At 45.5% G+C, this 21,667-nt stretch overlaps 1 protein-coding gene across 1 annotated transcript in view; it reads right to left on the minus strand.

Moving 5' to 3' along the window:
* TMEM243 (transmembrane protein 243) overlaps positions 1-21,062 on the minus strand; it is a 45,110-nt gene extending 24,048 nt beyond the window's left edge. The window contains exons 1-2 of the mRNA XM_060257941.1: positions 20,815-21,062; positions 9,749-9,799 (exon numbers count right to left, since the gene is read on the minus strand). Of these exons, the coding sequence (XP_060113924.1) occupies positions 9,749-9,799; positions 20,815-20,892 (129 nt within the window). The 5' untranslated portion in view covers positions 20,893-21,062. The remainder of the gene's footprint in view (positions 1-9,748; positions 9,800-20,814) is intronic.
* Between the last annotated feature and the right edge of the window lie 605 nt (positions 21,063-21,667).

Consider the following 21,667-nt stretch of genomic DNA (forward strand, 5'->3'; position numbering starts at 1 on the left):
AAGGTTCTTGTCAACTTGTCCATTTCACTCCATGTCAAAACTTTTACAATCCAATCCCATTTCTCTGGTATTTTTTCTTGCTTCCACAACTGTGCATACAATGTCCTAGCAGCTGAGAGCAAGTACCAAATTAAAGTTCTATCTTCTTTTGGAAATTTTTCCATTTGTAATCCCAACAGAAAAGTCTCTGCAACTTCATTAAATTTGTATCCCAAGATCTTAGAAATCTCTTGTTGAATCATCTGCCAGTACTTTTTTGCTTTTTCACAAGTCCACCACATATGGTAGAAAGAACCTTCATGTTTTTTACACTTCCAGCATCTATTTGGCATCTTATTGTTCATCTTTGCCAACTTTTTAGGAGTCATATACCATCTGTACATCATCTTAAAACATTTTTCTTTAATACTCTGACATGTTGAGAGTTTCATAGAGTTCTTCCACAAATATTCCCATGTGTCCATCTGTATTTCTTTATTTACATTAATTTAAAGTCCCACACAGGAGCATGGTTTTTGTCACAATGCCTCTTGTAGCTGTCTTTAGCTGCTTCCAGATTCTCTTGTATTACTTTCCATGTTTTCCCCAAACTCCCCCACCAATGTTCGAAAGAAGAAGGTAATTCTGACACTATTAAACCTGGTAATAACGGGAAGGGCTTCCCCTCGTATCCATTCACTACCAAAAAAGGGGAGGTTTTGGTGGAGCTATGTACACTATTATATCCACATTCTGCAAAAGGTAAGAGTTCTACCCAGTTCGATTGTTGGTGGTTGACAAAACACCATAAATACTGTTCTAGGAGTGCATTCGCCCTTTCCATTTGTCTGTCGGTCTGAGGGTGATACGCTGAGCTTAGATTTTGCTCTATTCCTGTCAATTTGCAGAACTCCCGCCAAAAGTTGGCAACGAACTGAGGTCCTCTGTCACTAATAATCTTATCTGGGAATGAGTGTAGTTTAACCATGTGTTGGAAAAACAAGTGAGCTAGTCTTTTTGCAGTGGGGAGTTGGGCGCATGGAATGAAGCGCGCCTGTTTCAAAAATGTGTCCACCACCACCAAAATAACAGTTTTCCCTTGAGATGTCGGGAGCTCCACTATGAAGTCCATCGATACCACCACCCATGGTCTGGTAGCGGTCTCCAGAGGTTGCAATAACCCTGGGGGTTTCCCACCCCTTTTCTTGGCCATTATGCATACTGGGCAAGAAGCCCAGTTGGAAATGTCTTTTTTCATTGTTGGCCACCAGAACTGCCGATTCACTAAATGCAACATTTTCACATACCCAAAATGTCCAATTTGCTATTATGGCAAAATTGTAATACTTCCCATCGTAGGCTCTCAGGCACATAGAGCTTTCCTCTCGGTACCAGAACCCCCCTTCTCCTTTGGTAACTCCGTCAGGCTTCTTATCACCTTCTTTCTCTACTTCTGTGATCAGTCTTTCTCCCCTCTCCCCACTTCTTTTCTAAGTTTTCTCGCTTTGCCTTGGAATGGGTAGTCATGGCCCCTCCTAAGTGCTTAGCGAGATAATAGAGTCAATGACTTCTTCCCTTTGAGTATTATGTTGGGGAAGTTGAGACAAGGCATCAGCTGAGAAATTCTTTGAACCCAGGATGTGTTTCAGTGTAAAATTGAACTTGGCGAAGAAGCCCGCCCAGCGAATCTGCTTTTCTGTCAATTTCCTACGTCCCGTGAGTTCCTCTAGATTTTTATGGTCTGTCCAGATTTCAAACGGCATTCGTGCCCCTTCCAACCATGACCTCCAGGTTTTAATGGAAAAATCACTGCGAACGTCTCTTTATCCCAAACGGACCAATTCCGCTGTTCTTGGGGAAATTTTTTAGATATACAGGCACAAGGTTTTAGCCCTCCCTCTTCATCGGGCTGCATCAGGATCACTCCCACAGCGACATCGGAGGCGTTGCATTGAACCACAAAGGGTTTTTGTTCATTGGGATGAATAAAGATAGGTTCACTAGTGAACCGTCTTTTTAATTTATTAAAGGCTTCTTGACATTTGGCCGTCCACTCTAATTTGGCCGTTGGCCTTTTGGCTTCGGTCCCTGTCCCTTTAGTCGTTAAAAGGTCAGTTAGGGGTAACATCGTTTGCACAAACCCTTGTATGAAATTATGGTAAAAATTTGTGAAACCGAGGAAAAATTGAAGTTGTCTATGTGTCCTCGGGGGTTCCCAATCCAACACTGCTTGGATTTTGGCGGGATTCATGGCTAGCCCCCGTTTTGACACCCGGTAACCTAAATAGTCAAGCTCTGTTTTGTGGAATTTGACAACTTAGCATACAGTTGGTGCATGTATAGGGTGCTTAGTATTTCCCGTACTAATTTCACATACGATTGTAAATCCTTAGAATAAATAATTATATCATCCAGGTACACCACGACCCCTTTATACAAGTGTTTCCATAGAACTTTGTTAATAAAGTTCATAAATACTCCAGGTGCCCCTTGTAATCCAAAGGGCATGACCAAGTATTCAAATTGGCCCATGGGGGTATTGAATACCGTTTTCCATTCATCTCCCTCTTTAATGCACACCCGAAAGTATGCATCTTATAAGTCTAGATTGGTGAAAATCCTCCCCTCAGATATGGTGCTCAGCAGATCTTTGATCAGGGGTATGGAGTAAGTGTCCGAGGTGGAAATCCCATTAATCCCTCGAAAATCTGTGCAAAGCCGAAGCCCACTGTCCTTCTTCCTGAAGAGCACTGGAGCGGCGTGCAGGGCCGTGGCCGACCGAATAAAACCTCTTTTTAAATTTTTGTCCAAAAACTTCCTTAATTCAGTTTTCTCTGCCCACTCCATCAAGTAGAGTTTAGCTCTGGTGAGCTCCTGCCCAGGAATGAGTTCTATAGCACAATCAGTGTCTCTGTGGGGAGGAAGTTCATTTGCCTCCTCTTCACTAAATACTCTTTTTAAGTCTGTATTCATTAGGGATTGACCGCACCTCCTCTATTGTCAAACACAGTTTCTCGTACCTAGGAGGGGGTTCGGCTCCCCAGCCTTTGTCCCAATGATGCTGTTCACACTTGTTATCAGTAAAGTCTATGGTTGTTCCCCCCATTTAATATCAGGTTCGTGCTTCACCAACCACCCTACCCCAAGCATGATGTCGAAGAATGAGGAGGGGGCCATTACAAAGAGTTCAGTGTCCCAGTGGTTTTCTATCCCCACTGGCACCTCTTGCGTCTGTTCTAAGCATGGTTCCCCTTTCATTACAGTCCCATCCATTTGCTCAAATTGAATGCGGTGTGGTAGTAATGTTTTATGGAGGCCCAGGGCTTCTACCAGTTTAGGAGTGATTACGTCTCTCGTACACCCAGAATTGATTAGGGCTCGGACATGGACAAATCGCTTTAAGTTTGGGTTCAACAACGTCAGGGGAACGAAAAATAAAGATCCAGTTATCCTCACCCTTAGTGGTGCTGTTAGTTTTGCGACCTGCTGCTCGGCACCTCTCAATGCATGTCGTCCCCGTTTCCCGCCAGCTCGTCCTCCCAGGACATCTCACTCAGTTCATTGGTGACGATGGTTTCTTCTGCTGCTGAGGTGGCAGCAATGGTGCTCCCTTTAGTGGAGTCCTTCTGGTGTCCCTTGTTCTTCTTTGGTTTAGGAGCACTGGGCTTCAGAGTAAGGGGGGCCTCGAGGTCGCTCGGGGCAATTCACAGCCAAGTGATTTGGGTCGTCACATTGGAAGCAATGCTGCAGGGTGGCTTGGTTTGGTAGCCCCTCCTGCGGAGTTAGGTTTTTTCCCATCAGGTTTTGCCCCAGACCGAGACTCACGTCCCCCCTTTCCCCCTTGCTGCTGCTGTCATTGCAGGGCCTCTCTCTTCATGTTGGTTTTGACCTCAGCGGCTAACTGCACCCACCCCACCAGCGTGGCAGGGCAAGCTTGCTGTAAGGCCCGATCCAACATGCCTGCATTTAGGCCCCTCTGGAACTGCTCTATTTTCATTAGTTCATTCCAACCCCTCATCTTAGCCATATTCGCTCTGAATAAGGCTGCATACTCTCACCGATTTTGATCCTTGTTGTAGGTCTCACAAAGTGGTTTGGGCTCAGGTCTCCTGGAAAGGATCTTCATACTGCGTCAGTAACACCTCTGGGAAAGCTGCTACAGTATCCAATTCTGGGCTTCTGGTTTCGTACAGGCTTACGTACCAGCGTTTTGCGACCCTTTTCAGTTTCGACCCCAGATAATCCACTCGGCTGAATTTGTCAGGGAAGGTGTTCCCCCAATAATGCATATAGCTGTTTGCTTGGGTAGAAAAGTATTCTACTTCTTCTGGGTCCTCATCAAAAGTGGCGTCCAGCTCCCTCCCTCTGCCATATTCTCATGGAGCAAGTTGCAATGAAGGCTGTGGTGTTGCCGGCGGTCTCCCGGGAGAGGGTGGTTGGGTCCCTCTCGTGTCTACTGGGGGTAGTACCTTCTCCAACTGCTGTCTCATCTCTTGCGCCATGAAGGTGGCGTCGGCTTGCATCTCTTCCCGCAAGCATTTTGCCATTTCGGCCATCTCGCTCCTCAACGTCTGGACAAATCCACTACCCTCAGGTTTGGGACCGTCATCATCGTCTGGGCTTGGAGGGTTAGGGTCGTCGTATTCTTCTCCCTCTTCCGATTGGGGTTCATTGCGATCTCCACCGGCCCCAGCTCGTGCGCCTTCTTGGCTACTCTCGCTCGTCACTCTCACCCTCCGTGACAGCTGCGCCAAGATTGCTTCTCTCCGTGCTGGTGCCACGTCCATGAGTGTGGTGGAGGTTCTGGGCACGCAGTCCCAGGGGGTGATGAGGAGTTGTTGGATGTGCAGGGGGGACCCTCTCCCCGCTACTCTCCGAGCATCTAGGATATGCCAAGGAGAGGTCCGTACTCCGGTCTCCTCCTCTCTACGTTCTCCTCGTCTCCTCTCAGGGGATGTAGGGAGTCTGTGGTTGTCTGGTGTTCTTTCTGCCATATGGTTAGAAAGTTGCCAGTTCGGTTAGAATCCCAAAAGGATCACTTTCAATATGTCAAGCATTGGTATTTCGAATAATCAAGCTATTGTTTAAATCAAAGACTTGCTTTATTGATAATCCAATACTTGCCCAAGGAACGATACCTTGGAAGTGATACAGTAAGTTACATAGCATGGCATCTTAAAGGCTACTTCAAAGACAAAGTTCAGATAGCTTCAAAACATAACATACAGATGTGAATTGCATAGAAGGTTCAAAGCATACTATCAACTAGCCATTTGGATATTTCAACATCTCTCGGTTCCCACACCTTCCTGGCTTGCTGATATTTATTTATTTATTTATTACTTTACATTTATATCCCGCCCTCTCCGCAAGCGGACTCAGGGCGGCTCACAACATCATAAAAACAATTCAATAAAACATATAAAACCATAATTTACTTATCAATTTAAAAACTATTAGCGCTGTCTGGGAACTCGGGGGAGGTACTTCTGCTTTACAGTATGGAGATTACTTGCATATCCTGCATCCTTGAGAGTCCACAAGTGAGGGAAGCTTTGAAGAGAAATCTTTATTCAGAAAAGGGGAATAGCTAAGAGAGAGAGGGGGGGAGTATGAACCCCAAATGCATACTAAATCAATACCAGAAATATCATGCTTGACATGCTGGCCATGGCCCCAGGGCCTTGAGGGTGGGGGCAACCAATTGGGCCTCCCCCCGGCGGCCTTTCCTCCTTTCTCCTTTGCCCCACATGCAGTCTCGCCGCCTCTTCCCATTTTCCTTCTCCCGTTTCCTCCTCCCTCCTTCGCCCCCCCCCCCCCCCGCGCACAGCCTTGGCGCCTCCTCCTCCCATTTTCCTCCCCCATTTCCTTCTTCGTAGCCACTGTCTGTGCAGCCTTTCCGCCTCCCCCACCACCGACACCATCTGAACCAAATTGGTCTGCAGGGCTGTCATTCCAGAAGGAAGCCTCTTCTAAAGATGATGCACAAGAAAGCCCGCAAACAGTTTGCTGCAGATAAGCAGACTAAGGGCATGGATTTCTGGAACCATGTCCTGTAGTCTGATGAGACCAAGATAAACTTATTTGGTTCAGATGATGCTAAGCATGTGTGGCGGCAACCAGGAAAGGAGTGCAAAGACAAGTGTGTCTTGCCTACAGTCATGCATGGTGGTGGGAATGTCATGGTCTGGGGCTGCATGAGTGCTGCTGGCACTGGGGAGCTACAGTTCATTGAGGGAACCATGAATGCCAACATGTACTGGCATTCAGGCCCCCAGAAAGCTCAGGCCTGCGAGCAACTCACTGTCATCTGCTTCGTTCTGCATCACAGATTGCTTTGCCAGGCTTGCTCAATTGCAAAGCCTCTATTTTCTCCATTGGCTGACCAGCCCATGAAGCAATTTATGTAGAAAAGCTGCACAGTCATCCCCAGCAAATACATGTTTTCCCCTGGGTCTTAGGCTCAAAGCATTGACCATGATTAAAGGGCTGGAGCACTTTCCCTATGAAGAAAGGTTGAAACGCTTGGGACTCTTTAGCTTGGAGAAACGTCGACTGCGGGGTGACATGATAGAGGTTTACAAGATAATGCATGGGATGGAGAAAGTAGAGAAAGAAGTACTTTTCTCCCTTTCTCACAATACAAGAACTCGTGGGCATTCGATGAAATTGCTGAGCAGACAGGTTAAAACGGATAAAAGGAAGTACTTCTTCACCCAAAGGGTGATTAACATGTGGAATTCACTGCCACAGGAGGTGGTGGCGGCCACAAGTATAGTCACCTTCAAGAGGGGTTTAGATAAAAATATGGAGCACAGGTCCATCAGTGGCTATTAGCCACAGTGTGTGTGTTTATATAAAATTTTTTTGCCACTGTGTGACACAGAGTGTTGGACTGGATGGGCCGTTGGCCTGATCCAACATGGCTTCTCTTATGTTCTTATGTTCATGAGATTTCTGTAATGTCAGCTTACAGATACAAACCTGAACACCACCTGAACAGCATACTCAATATTGCTACAATACAGACATTGTCTCCAGATTTTGATGCAATGACTCAGAGCAAGAGGTCAGATTTAAAATTTTAAAAAATCTTCAATTGTGTTTGTCAGTGTCCTTTATAGTTTTTATCTTAGCTGGCATTACATTTTATGACATACATGGTCTGGCCCAACAGATTCTCATTTATGTTAGATCCAGCCCTCATAACAAATGAGTTCGACACCACTGAAAAGGGTTGATAAGAATTGATAAAATATTTCACATTACATGGTAAGTTACAACAACTACAATTTCCACAGGCAAAATGTCCCTGTGGAAGATTAGTACTAGGTAGAACTGCTTGTTGTCTAACACATTTTTGGGTGTCACTATGGATTGTGTTCCCTCAGTTTCCTTGTTCTCCTAAAAGCAATCATAGGTTGTTGTTTTTTAATCACATAAAGGAATAGTCATACTATTTTTAGACCCATAAGTACTTTATTATAAGGAAGACTGCGTATAATCCAATCAAAAGCAGTTTCCCCTTTGTTCATCAGTAATTTCTTCCTCTTATGCCAATTTGGTAATACACAAATACACCTCTGTGTAAAAAAGTTTTTGCCATACAATCAGAAAATCTTATTATAACTGTCTTGATCCTAGGCCTAGGGTGGCCTACAGGTGCCAGAGAAGCCTGTGTAGGAGTGGCTAGTGGATCTCCCAGGATCCCTTCTGTCCTTCTGATTGGGTGAAAGAAGTTTTAGAAGGAAAACTTGCCCAGAGGGTGTGGATCTGGGAGTACGGCATAAAAGGCCAAGCTACAGAGGAAGGATTGTTCTCTCTGGGGAAACTGTAGAGAGAGAAAGGTGGCTCTCTCTACAGAGACTGCAGTAGGAGGGTGCCTTCACCCAAGGGTGGTGAGTTTAAATGTGATGGCCAGAACTCCCTCTGGAGTTCAATTATGCTTGTCACACCCTTGCTCCTGGCTCCACCCCAATGTCTCCTGGCTCCACCCTCAAAGTCCCCAGATATTTATTGAATTGGACCTGACAACCCTAGATTCACATCAGGGCTGTTATTTTCTTTGTACCAACCATTACTGTCTCTTTACTCACTGTTGCACTATGTGTTTTACTACCCACTTGTTGGTTCAGAGCAGGGTTTCCGCTCTGTGGTCCGGTTCTCTCCCCGTGGTCCAGGCCAAGGACACTCAGGGAGCGATACAGAGACTGTGTGCTGGCCAGGAGCTTTCCCCACCCTCTCTGATATTTCCGAATATCAGAGAGGGACAGGGGAGGGCTTCTGGCCAGCACGCAGTGTCTGTAGCGCTCTGAGTGCTACAGACAATGGCGGCACGGGGGACAGGGGCTGGAGTGTGGCGCTGAAGATAAATAGAGAGGGAAGGGGGCTGTTGGCCCACCCCTGCTGACCGGGTATTGAGGTTTCTGTGGCCCGGTACCAGGTCACGACCCTGCAAAAGGGAAATGCTGGTCTAGAGCATTTATAATAAACTTTTTATTATACTGCCTAAGTCCTCACATTTCTTTAGTCACGGTTAAAAGGTAATGGCTGATAGGGATGATACGGGGGGTTGGGTGGGTGGTTTGGGCCCTCCCATACAGACCCTTACCAGAGTGGAGGCAGCCAGTAGAAGGCCTTCCTGGTCTCCTGCTGTGTAACAATAACATTCAATGAAAATTATATTAAAAACTTATTACTTATTGTAAATAGCAACTAATCAGCTCAACAATCACACGTACATAAAATATTATGACCAACATATGATATAATTCTTAGAAAAAGCAGCTAATCAGCTCAGCAAATATACATCCAGATTACAGCCAACCAGAAAAAAGAGACCCAGAGTTTATAAGCATTAATAGATGCCCCCAAAGACTTCAAACTGCAGATCTGTGGCCTTGAGACCCAATAACCATGGCTCCACTGTACAACTCTGCAGCTAGAGACCCGGCAAACTTGACAATGGGACAAAGGTGCTCACAACTCCTCGTTTCAGTTGTAGCCTTTATCACGAGCCAAATAATTTCTTCAGATATCAGTAGAGACACTTCCCAAAGTTGGCACAACCTTCTTGTACATTTTAAAGTATGTATCACACCATTAATCTACAACAACTGAACAAGAATCCTTCAAATTTTAATTACTGGGAAGCGAATATATAAGGCTTTTGGTAAGCAGACTGGAGGTCACTGGATCATAACGTGTAGATTATACATACAGATTCCCCTGACGAAGCCTGTTGGCAAAACACAAAGGGAATTCTTTGCGGATTTTAACTGCGTAATAAAAAGATATTTTTATGGCCTCATTTATCTCTTGTGACTGGTGCAGCCCTTTGTTTTCTTCTTGGACTCAATGACAGAGCACATATGTCTTGGCCCTTCCAGCAGCAAGCTTAGGAAGACCTCTGCCAGGTGAAGTCACCAGTGCTGGCCTAGGTGGGCCCTGGTAACTTCCTATGTCTCTATGGCTGGCAAGAGGAACCATTTCTGCAGTTAACCTAATGGACTTTACTGCCACCAAGGGTTTGAACCACCATTAGCTTTGATGACTTGAAAAAGAGAAAATCAGACCAATTCACAGAGCAGCTATTAGCCATAACAGCTAACTGGAATCTCCAGGACACCTCAGAAGAGCAGATAATGGAGAAAGGCTGAAGCCTTTCTGCCCAGTATGCAACACAGTTCCAGAACGATGTTATAATCTATAGCAGCAAAGTCTTGGCCAACAGAGACATAAAGGAGATTTGTCAACCATGAATACTTACTATAAGCAGCAAGGATGTTACACCGCCAACGGCTAAATTGATAATTCTATCCTGGAAGACAAAAAAGAAAAATAGTATACGGTAATTCTCAACCTTTGCATTTTGCTGTTTCTTCTGTGAGGCACCATCACAAATGGGCCATCCTCTGGTGCCAGCTGCAGTGGAAGTGGGGGGGACGAACAATTTAAAATCCAAAGAGTAATCAAGGTTAACTCTCTGATAGACTGATTCACATCTGTGTGTCCAAAGCCAGGGAATAACATGCACATGAGAAGGTGGCATCAATAATCATAGGCAGTTTTCTTATCACCCGAAGCCACTTCAAATACATTTTTTAAACTGAAGGCAGTTCATACACTCACTTGCCATGTCCTGTTTTATTTAAATCCACCATATCCAAGAGGCACTCAAGGTAAACAATTTTAGCAATAACTCCCTACCATTTTTTATTCCAGCAGAACAGACACCATTTAAGAGAAACTTCAGGCTAGCTTTTCTGATTGCCACTCAACTAACAGTCTAAGACACAAGGACCAAGAATGCACTCTCAGCTTTGATTGATACTCACTGGGGTGAGTTTAGGCCAGTCACTCTCCCTTGGTATAACCTATCTCAAAGGATTGGTGGTGGGAGAACAAAATGGAGAATAAGAGAATGATGTTATAAGTTGTTTTGAATCCTTGCCAGAGATAAAACCAAATACAAACACACAGGGACCACAGTGGTACCCAAAAACACAGAAAAAATGCACCGTCAAAAAACTGAACCAAATATAAATGTCTAAATATTATATATTATAAGATATTGCATGTTACCTATGAATTTGTACAATTTTTGTTGTTGTTGTTCAGTTGCAGTTATAATGTGTTAATTATCAATAATTTTATAAACTACAACTTTTCTAGACATTTCATTATTTTCCCACCATGTGTAATATCTTCTAATTTAGACAATAAATGTATATATTTTTAAAAAAACCAAAATAGTAAGACCACAATATACATATATCCCAGAACTTGCTTCTTGAAGAAACTTCCAGCTGCAGTTCAATGGATGCCTTGTTGAAATCCATTTTGAGAAATTTTTCTCCTGCTGGCAAATTTCCATATCCCTTTAATCACGTGGACTGCTCCAGAGTATTGCTATAACAGGAAACATGCTTAATATATAGGTTTCAAACTTTAGCACCACAAGGATTAAATCACAACTTTGATTATTCTTGTTTCATTTAATATATTATGTATTGTACCTTTAAATGAATGTATATTGTGTCTTTATATTATGTATTGTGCCATTAAATGAAAGTATTATTGACTCATGTGTCTTTAAGAGAAATTTAAATTGTAGAAGTGATCCTGCACACCTGCGGAGATGAACGAATGGCTTTTGATTTAAGTGACTTTTTTGGAGCTAGGGTTTTTGAGACCGCTTTTGAAATGAGAGTTTGTGCATGATGTTTCTGAGGTTTGCATTCCGCTATAAACGTTATGTTGCTGGTTTGTTGCATGAAAAGAATTCCAATGAGTGCTATTTGTATGTTAAAGTCAGTCTTTTATTCTTGCAATTATGGATTATTTATACTTTTTTGTATTTTATATTTGGTTGGTGAAATATATCAGCAGGACAACTTGTGGACTGGACCTGCAATTCTTGAGAAAGATTTCTTGAAATGGATTTCAACCAGGCATCTGTTGAATCAGAACAATCTGTAGTAAATTTGGTTTCTCTCCCCCTTGCAAATCATGTGTCTTAATAACATAAGAATGTAAAAGCCATGTTGAATCAGGCCAATGGCCCATCCAGTCCAACACTCTGTGTCACACAGTGGCCAAAAAAACCAGGCACCATCAGGAGGTCCATCAGTGGGGCCAGCACACTAGAAGCCTTCCAGCTGTTGCCCCACCCCCAAGCACCAAGAATACAGAGCAACACTACCCCAGACAGAAAGTTCCAACAATAAGCTGTGGCTAATAGTCACTGATGGAACTCTCCTCCATAGGTTTATCCAATCCCCTGTTGAAGCTGGCTATGCTTGTAGCCGCCACCACCTCCTGTGGCAGTGAATTTCATGTGTTCCCTTTGGGTGGTACTTCCTTTTATCAGTTCTAACCCGACTGCTTAGCAATTTCATTGAATGTCCACAAGTTCTCGTATTGTGAGAAAGGGAGAAAAGTACTTCTTTCTCTGTCTTCTCCATCCCATGCATAATCTTGTAAATCTCTTATGTCACCCCGCAGTCGACGTTTCTCCAAGCTAAAGAGGCCCAAGTGTTTCAACCTTTCTTCATAGGGAAAGTGTTCCAACCCTGTAATCATTCTAGTTGCCCTTTTCTGGACATTTTCCAATGCTATGATATCCTTTTTGAGGTGCGGTGACCAGAATTGTACACAGTATTCCAAATGAGACCGCACCATCGATTTATACAGGGGCATTATGATACTGAGTGATTTGTTTTCAATTCCCTTCCTAATAATTCCAAGCATAGCGTTGGCCTTTTTTTTTAATTACAGTTGCACACTGTCTCGACATTTTCAGTGAGTTATCCACCATGACCCCCAAGATCTCTCTCTTGGTCGGTCTCCACCAGTTCACACCCCATCAACTTGTATTTATAGTTAGGATTTTCGGCCCCAATGTACATTACTTTGCACTTGGCCACACTGAACCTCATTTGCCACGTTGACACCCACTCACCCAGCTTCAACAGATCCCTTTGAAACACCTCACAACTCTCTCTGGTTCTCTCCACCCTGAACAATTTAATATCATCTGCAAACTTGGCCACTTCACTGCTTACTCCCAACTCCAAATCATTAATGAACAAGTTAAAGAGCATGGGACCCAGTACTGAGCACTGCTTACCACCCTCCACTGTGAAGACTGCCCATTTATACTCACTCTCTGTTTCCTATTCATTAGCCAGTTTTTGATCCACAAGAGGACCTGTCCTTTTACCCCATAACTCTCGAGCTTACTAAGGAGCCTTTGATGAGGAACTTTATCAAAAGCTTTCTGGAAGTCAAGGTGAACAACATCTATTGGGTCCCATTTGTCCACGTTTGTTCACTCCCTCAAAGAACTCTAACAGGTTAGAGAGAGAGAGTTACATCGCATCTCAGGTTTTTGATTGGCTCAACCAGGGCTGGAGCCCATCAGAATCCTTTCTATAGAGTAAGTTAGCTTTTGCCTCTCTCTAACTTGGTGGCCATTTGGCAGGAACTATGTGTGTGGTTGCCCAACTCATCCATCTTGAATTGCTGTTCTGTTGTGGGCTAAGGCCCTGCCTTGTCTCTGAGAACCAGAGCTCCTTGATGCTGAGCCTGACAAACACCTGGTAACTTTAAACTTTGCTTACTGCGCTAGCTAAGTTGGATAGGCCTAGATTTAATTTTATCTCCTTCATACTCATCCTTTTAAAAATATTTTCGCACTTTAGTAAATCAATTATATACTTGATCGGTTGTAGATTCTTGTCTCCAGTAACCTCAAAAGCCTAAGCTTTGGATGAGACCACCTGCTAGGTAATATTTCTTTGGGGGGGGGGACTCAGACTGCAATCCTACTTTGCAGGGCTGACTTTCTTGTAAATTCCCTGAGAGGCCAGGAGGCTTGTCTTTTCAATCTTGTATAATCGGGAATAGTCAGAAAAGACTGGTGGCAGACATCTCAGGCTAGTGAGAATTAGTCTCTCTGGAATTTTGTAACTTTGCCTTGCCTTCCTAACCAAGAGGTTTTCATACCAGTCCTTGACAATCCTCAACCCCCCTATTAAGGACAACATCACTCTGTGCAATGGGGAATTCCAGCTGTGGAAGAGGGACCTCCACAGACGGGTATGGAGAATGCAGCCAGCCAAAGCGGCAAGAGGGGACAAAGGAGTGGAACAGCTTGGAAGGGAAGAGGAGGAGGAGCTCAGCACCTCAGGCCTCAGAGGTGAGTTGGGAGGTCAGTGGCACTGTGGAGGAGACAAGGCAGGCCCTGGCTGAGGACTCAGTGGAGGTGATTGTAAGGGAGTACCTCCCTTTGCTTCCTGAGTCCAGTCACTTGGAATACTGGCCTCACAAGGCTGTCATCTGTCCTGACTTGTCCTGAGTGGCCATGAAACGCCCATCCTGCCCCCCCCCCAGTGTCCAGTGCAAGAGGGTGTTCTCCCACCTGGATGACCTCATCAGCCCCCACTGCTCACACCTGGACCCAGCTCTGATTGATGAATTTGCCTTCCTTAAGGTAAACCTCCCCCTACTGGGCTACCCCTCTCTGGACCTTGGGGAGTGAAGCCCAAGGAGGACCGCTGTTTCCCCACCTTCCCACCATTCACCCACCTGAGGAACTGCACCCCCTGACCTAGGATATGTTACCTGGCTGCCTCCTTCTCCACCTGTTCCTCAGCCACAGCCAAGCAGGGGGACTCAGTCTCCTCATAATTCTAGGTGTTGGTCTCCTCGCCCAAGGAGCTGCACATCCCACCCTGGAAATTTTAACTGCCCTTTCTCACAAACTGGTGGTCTCAGGGTTTTGAAACACCACCCATCCTCCTATGACAGCCAAGTGAACTCTCTCACTAGATATCCATCACCTTGCACAAGGAGCTGCACACCCCAACCTGGGATATTTTACCTGCCTGCCTCATCCTCCACCTGTCCCCCAGCCACAGGTAAGCAGGGGTACTCAGTCTCTTCCTCATCATCTAGGTGTCATTTTCCTTGCCCGAACAACCCTTGGCACTTACCGTGAGGGGTCCTTCTCCTAAGAGGATAGGAGGACATCTTGGGTGTTTCCCACCATCCAATCAGGGAGGCAGGAATTTCAAAGTCTTCCTCTTCCTGTGGCTGTGGGAACCACCCCTTGCTCAGTTCGGGTGACTCCGAGAAGCAGTGAATGAACTGTCATATAGAACAACTCAGAAAAAAGAACAATAAACCAACAAACAGATAAACCAGAAGAACTATCTACCAATGTTAGCGTTGGAAATAGGTAACAGTATCTAGCACAGTGGACATTAGAATCAATGCAAAGAAAAACAAGATATTGCAGTGAAGTTAGATCAAGATGAGAATGCATAGTCGACAGATAGGGCGATAGATGGGAAGGAAAGATGTCCTCCTATCCTCTTAGAAAAAGGACCCCTCATGGTAAGTGCCAAGGGTCGTTCTTCCTAAGAGGCAGAGGACATGTTGGGTGCTCCCAGAGCAGTATATTAGTCCAGGAGGGATCGCCCTATTCTGGCAGTACATGCTGCAAGATTCGTCTCCCAAATGCTGCATCTGCTGAGGCATATGCGTTCAATCTGTAGTGACGTACAAATGTGGAAATGGAAGACCACGTAGCTGCCTTACACACTTTTTCGACTGAGGCATTCTTGTCAAACGCCGCATTGGTCGCTGCACTTCTAGCCGAATGAGCTGTAATCCCTGGCAATACATCGAAATGAAGTGACTTGTAGGCTACTGCTACGCTGCTTTATAGCATAACTGATGGCTGATCTGGACATCTTCTGACCCAACCTGGGTGCTGCTATGTTGATAAACACAGAGTCGGTCTTGCGAAGAGATTCTGTTCTGACAAGGTAAATCTTGATTGCCCTACGAACATCTAGAGTATGCCATGCATGCTCCTTGTGGTGTTTGGGATGCGGGCAAAATGACGTCAAATTGATCTCTTGGTTTCTGTGAAATTTAGACGAAACCTTTGGCTAAAAGGTAGGATCAGGTAAAGAACTGCTTTGTCCATGTGGAAGACACAGCTCCCGCTTAACGAACAGAGCTCCCAGCTCGGAAACCCTTCTAGCCGATGTTATCGCCACCAGAAAAATAGTCTTCATACGCATCAGCTTCAAAGGAACCGACATAAGAGGTTCAAAGGGTGGCCTAGTTAATGCCAAGAGCACCGAGTTATGTCACCAGTGTCAAGCAACGGTATTTCGAATAATTGAGCTATTGTTTGAATCAAAGACTCGTTTTATTGATAATCCAATACTTGCTCCAAGGAAGTGATACAGAATGTTACATAGCATGGCATCTTAAAGGCTACTTCAAAGGCAAAGTTCAGATAACTTCAAAACATAACATACAGATGTGAATTGCATAGAAGTTTCAAAGCATACTATCAACTACTCATTTGGATACTATAACATCTCTTGTTCCCCACACATTCCTGACTTGCTGATATGTATGGGAACTCGTGGGAGAGGCATTTCTGCTTTACAATAGGAAGATTACTTGCACATTCTGCATCCTTGAGAGTCAACAGGTGGGGGGGAACTTTGAAGAGAGATCTTTATTCAGAAAAGAGGGACAATAGAAAGGAGGGGGGAAGTATGAGCACAGAATGCATACTAAATACTCAGAAATCTCATGCTTGACAACCAGGTAGGAAAACAATGAACTTGTGGAGGAGAACTCAGAGAAGTTCACCTAAGAAAATGTCGTATATGAGGATGAGATGACAAATTAACCTCCTCTACCTGCTGAAGCACGGACGACAGAGCTGCAACCTGTCGCCGAAGGGTAGCCAGTTTCATACCGGAAAGAAGACCATCCTGGAGAAATTGGAGAATTTTTGGAATTGTAGGATGTAAGGGATCCATGTCCTTTCTTCTACACCACCTGTGGAATGCTTTCTATGACATGTTGTAAATCCGCGTAGTGGAATCCTTTCTGGAAGCTAGAATTGTGTCTGTCACTTCTCTTGCATAGCCCAATTCTAGGAAAGATCTCTGCTCAACCTCCACACGGTCAGTCGCAGCCAGTTGGGATATGGGTGCCAAACCGGGCCCTGTAACAACATGTCTGGCCAAATTGGGAGATGAAACGGTTCTTCTGCTGACATGTGTTGGATTGATGAAAACCAAGGACGCCGTGGCCACCAAAGAGCAACTAGCAGGACCTCGGCTCTCAACAGCCTGACTCTTCTGAGTAACTTTGGAACGACTGGAATTGGATGGAAGGCATAAAGAAGACCTTGTGGCCAAGGAGATGTCAGAGCGTCCATGGACTCCGCCTGTCTGTGGAAGTACCTCGTGACGAACCGGGGCAAATGGTGAGTCCAATGGGAAGCAAAGAGGTCCAGAATTGGTAGATCGAAACACTCCACAATTCTCTGGAAGAGTGTTTTGTTGAGAGACCACTCTCACGATTGAATATTCTCCCGGCTGAGCCAGTCTGCCTTTATGTTGCAGACCCCCTTGATGTGCTCTGCCCTGATGAACTTCAGGTGAAATTCTGCCCAGCTAAACAACTTCACAGCAATGCCGCTCGAATGGCCCGAAGCTCTAGGAGGTTGATCAGGAGACTGGTTTCCTTGGAGGACCACTGGCCATGTGTGGGCTTCTCGTTGAGGGTCATTTCCCAACCAGAGATACTGGTGATCCTCTCTCCACATAGTAGACTTTCCCTTGGTGTAGGTTGGTGACCTTGGTCCACCACAGCTATCCTTGACCTCTGGAGGTACCGTAAGAGATATGACACGTTTCTCCATGATCTGGAACTGGTAAGGGCGGAGAAAAATCTGCAGTGACCTGGTATGGAAGCGCCCCCACTGAACCGCCTCGAGGTTCAAAATCAGCAGACCCATAAGTCTTGCCAGGGTCTGGAGAGATGATCTCTCCCAGATCACCTGTTGCACCAACATCTTGGTCTTCTGGAAGAAAAAGGGAATCCAGATTTGTATCTATGACCATGCCCAGATGTTCCAACCTCTGGGTTGGCCGTAAGTGGCTCTTGGGAAGGTTGATCAGGAAATCATGCTGTTGAAGGCAACTGATAGTGCATCAAACATCCTGTGCAGCTTTCTCCCTCGACGCAGACCTTATCAACAGACCGTCGAGGAAGTGGGCAGAATCATATCTGCTCTCCCTGAAGGTGATTCATGTGGCTGGGCGAGACAACATTGTGGAGGATTGTCTGAACTGATAAACAGTGGATCAGGCAGAGTGGTCCCTCCACAAGGAGGTATTCAAACAAATCTGCGACTGCTTCGGACATCCAGCTGTGGATCTGTTCGCATCAGACCTCAATATGACCTGTAATATGAAACCCACAATATTAGTCCATCACCTCCTTCTCCTTCCCTTGTCCAAGGCCAATACTGGCATGGGTAGAAGCTACAGGAGAGATTCCTCCCATGTGGCCTTCAGCTTCACAAGTCATCCATGTGAGGCAGGAAGGAGCTGTGATGTAGAAGATCACAAAGAAAAGGATGTGTGGTAGTAAGGCACACTCCCCCCACGTTAAAAAGATGGGATCATCTACATGTCAGGAATAAAAACAGTGTTTTCTTTCATGAGTCATGGAACTGTACATACGGCATAACAGGTCTAGTGTGCATTTCTGCACTGGGCCCAGATAAATTATGCTTGGACCCTGATCACTAGGCACTGTTGATCAACAAATGGAAGTCAAAACATCCATAATTAAACTACCTTTGGACACTATGATGCTTCTCACATGTTGTATAAACACACAATGCACTTCATACTTAGGGACTAGTGGTTAGAAAAATCCTTGTTTCATAGCCCTATAACCTCTACAGCTTCATGGAGGTTCACTTCAGGGATCATCCATCACTTCGAAAATTAACTAGGATGCACTTCCAAAATCACACATCTCCTGGGACATCACAAAAGATGCTGGGGGCACATCTCATAACCGAACACTCATCCCTCACCAGTTCTGGAACAGCCTAACTGCTATCCACATTTTTCAAACCCAGCTAAGGCACTGGTTTCAACCTACCAAGCCTTGGTTCTATCTCAGGAAACACCACCTTCTGTATGAACATCTTTAACTATGGACATCTTCAAACAAGGCCCTACTTTATGGAGACAAAGTGAGTCTCTGATAGAAGAAGGAGGGCCTTTTGTGGTACAGACCAGAGTTATGGAACTCCCTGCTTTAGGAAATTCAATTGGTGGCCTCTTTCTTGGCTTTCCAAAGGCAAGCAAGAACTTTTGGTTGACCATACCTTTGATAATGAATGAAGTTTTATTCCGCCAAGGGATGTAAAATTTCTGGAAATTTTAAGCCATGGGGAAATTTTTTTTCTATTTTTCCACAGGGGGTAAAAAACTATTAATGTTGATAAAAACCGAAGTATATGCAATACTTACTGTTGCAATAAACCTAAACTAATTTAATCATCATAAAATACATAATTTATAACTTAGCATATAAAACTGCAATATTTGGTATATTTATGGAATTTAAGATAAAATGCTGTAGTTTTCAACAATCAAATTTGCAAATGTACCCAGTACTTGACAGAAAACTGCAAGTTGATATACCTTCGGCTACCTGAGTACATGTGCTTTAATTCCAACCAGATGCTGTCTTCTTCCTTCTGTAGCTACATGTTAGAGAGAGCTCACTTCTCAATGAAATTTTTAGAGCTTTTCTGAGGCTTTGATCACCTCCCTTTGATCTTTTTTACTTTCAGCAAGGTAGGACAATAAGCTATTTCCAACCCAATACATGGGCATATGGGTCACACTGGTTTGAGGGGAAACTGAAAAGATCAACCACAAGGAAAGCATCAGGGCAAAAGAAGGCATGCAACAGATGAGAAACAATGAAATCCCCATGCTCCTCTCATGAAAATTAGGTATCCTTCTAGGTGCAGCACTGCATCTTACATTTAAAAGCTGCATATATCTTCCGTTGGAAAAACTGAAAAAAAAAACATCAAGAAAAGTCCGCCCCCCCCCAATTTCACTTCCCCCCCAGACCATTACATCTCCAATTTTGCCTGTTTTGTTGCGTTATTTTAAAAAATTACTTAAAATCTCATTTATTTTGTTGGCCAGTTTCTACAAGCACCTTTGTAAATTATTTTTATCCTAAAATGATATGCAAATCATTTTTTTAAACGTAATATGTGCAGTGTGTCTGTTTCAACTGTCAGCAGCCTTGGGTTAAAATACAGAAAGGCAAAGTAATTTAAAACAACACCACCACCACACATATAAGTGTTGACAACAGGCCAAGCCAACTGCTACTGTTACTAAAAGCAGGAACTCATTTGCGTATTAGGCCACATCTCCTGACTTTAAGCCAACCAGAACTACATTCCTGTGTGCTCCTGCTCAAAAAAGCCCTGCTTACTACAAGCAATAGATAACCTAAGGCCTGTGTTGTTTGTGGACCCCAACTTTAATTCTGGGCCCAATCCAGCTCCCTCTGACTCAAGTATTTCCATAAAGCTCTGCCTGCTTTCCTGCACCAGCAGGACTGGAGCTCCGTGCTGCAGTTTCTGCAAGAAGTGTCAGTGACCCTTCTAAAAGAGGAAGAGTCCAGAAAACAGCCTCACTCTGCCTATCCCTTACACCAGACAAAAAGAAGCTAAGCTAACTTCATCTTTATAAAAGAAAGAAACTGAAGACAACATTCTGCAATTCTAAAATAAATAAATCACAAGTTCCAGCATTGCAGTACCAATCTTAGATAAGGACTTACATCCATATAAAAGCACCATCTACTGGCTACAATAAGTCAAACTTTCTAATAATGTATCTTGATTCACAAGTCCAAAATGCTGAAAAGTCCAACTTCTCCCAGAAAAGGGCCCTGGAAATAATCCCTCTAAAAACCAAGGAATTCCAAGATAAGCCTGTCACAGCAAATGCTTTGCCAACCCTCCATCAGACAAAGTCCTCTTTATCAGAAAAGCTCACAAGCAAGTAAGAGTTTTAACATAACTGGTTAAAGGCAGATCATTGCATAGGGTTTGTACATGCTGCCATTGAAAGGAAGCCCTTGCACATACCACTGATTCCCAATGCAATGAACTTGGAAAGCTACTAGGGAGAAATTGTCAGCAATCTTGAAAGCCTCCAATCAAATGCTCAGTTGCTTGGTGCCACCTTTTTTTAAAAATGAAGCACCCCAGAATCCCACACAAAACTGCAGAGGATGGTGGGGTACCACTTTCCAGTGAAACACATGCTTGAGCTGCATTGCAAAACCGGCTGGAGGAGCTGTCGAAGCACACCTTCAGACTCCCCCAGAGCAGAGGCCAGCCATCCCAGGAGGGCAAAGGGGTGCGCAAGCAAGCCAGGAAGGATGTCGCTTTACCCGTGGCGAAGTCTCTCCAAAGAGAGGCCTGTTATCCACCCCTCTGGTCCCATAGGTGCGCGGGGCAAAGTCCTCCATTCCTGCCCCAACTCTTCTGTATCGTCCACTCACACATAGGCGGCTCCTCTCAACGCAGGGCCATCGCTCGCTTCGGAAAGGCCTGGCGCAGAGCGGAGGCTCCCGCAGCACCGGGCTCCAGCAGCATCGCCGCCCTCCTCCGCATCACCGGCCGCTGAGGGGAGAACAGACGAGAGGGCGCTGCACTGGGCTCAGCCGGGCCACACTCGCGGGGGGGGCTGCCTCAGCTCCCTGCACAGCCGCGGGGGAGGCGGGCTGCTCGCTACGGGACTCCACGCCCACCTCGACCCCCGCCGCCTCACCTGGCCCGAGCCCTGACCCCCCGCAGCCGCTCCGCCGCCGCCAACCCCGCCCCTCCTCCTCCCCCCGCCGCTCATTGGCCCGCCCGGCTCGGCCCCGCCCACACGCCCGGCCCCGCCCTCCGCGCCAGAGAAGCGTCCCGCTCGGGGGGGGGGGAGACGGCGCGCTCCTCTGCGGCTGCGCACTGCGGTGCTTGGCGGGGATCCAGCCGGCGGGCGGGAGGGCGGGGCCTCTCGCGGGAGGAGGCGGCACAAGCCTCGCGAGAGGGCCCCGGGCGCCCCCTGTGGCGAGAGTGCAGAGCCCGGCCCCATTCCGGGAAGAAAACAGATCGGAGCCCCAACCCCCGGGCCAGGAGTCGGAGGATTATTTCATTACATATTACTAATAATAAGACCACGACGACGGCATTGGATTTATATCCTGCCCTCCGCTCCAAATTGCAGAGTCTCAGAGCAGCTCACAGTCTCCTTTCCCT

Source organism: Heteronotia binoei, chromosome 17, assembly GCF_032191835.1.
Source record: "Heteronotia binoei isolate CCM8104 ecotype False Entrance Well chromosome 17, APGP_CSIRO_Hbin_v1, whole genome shotgun sequence".
Lineage (NCBI taxonomy): Eukaryota > Metazoa > Chordata > Lepidosauria > Squamata > Gekkonidae > Heteronotia > Heteronotia binoei.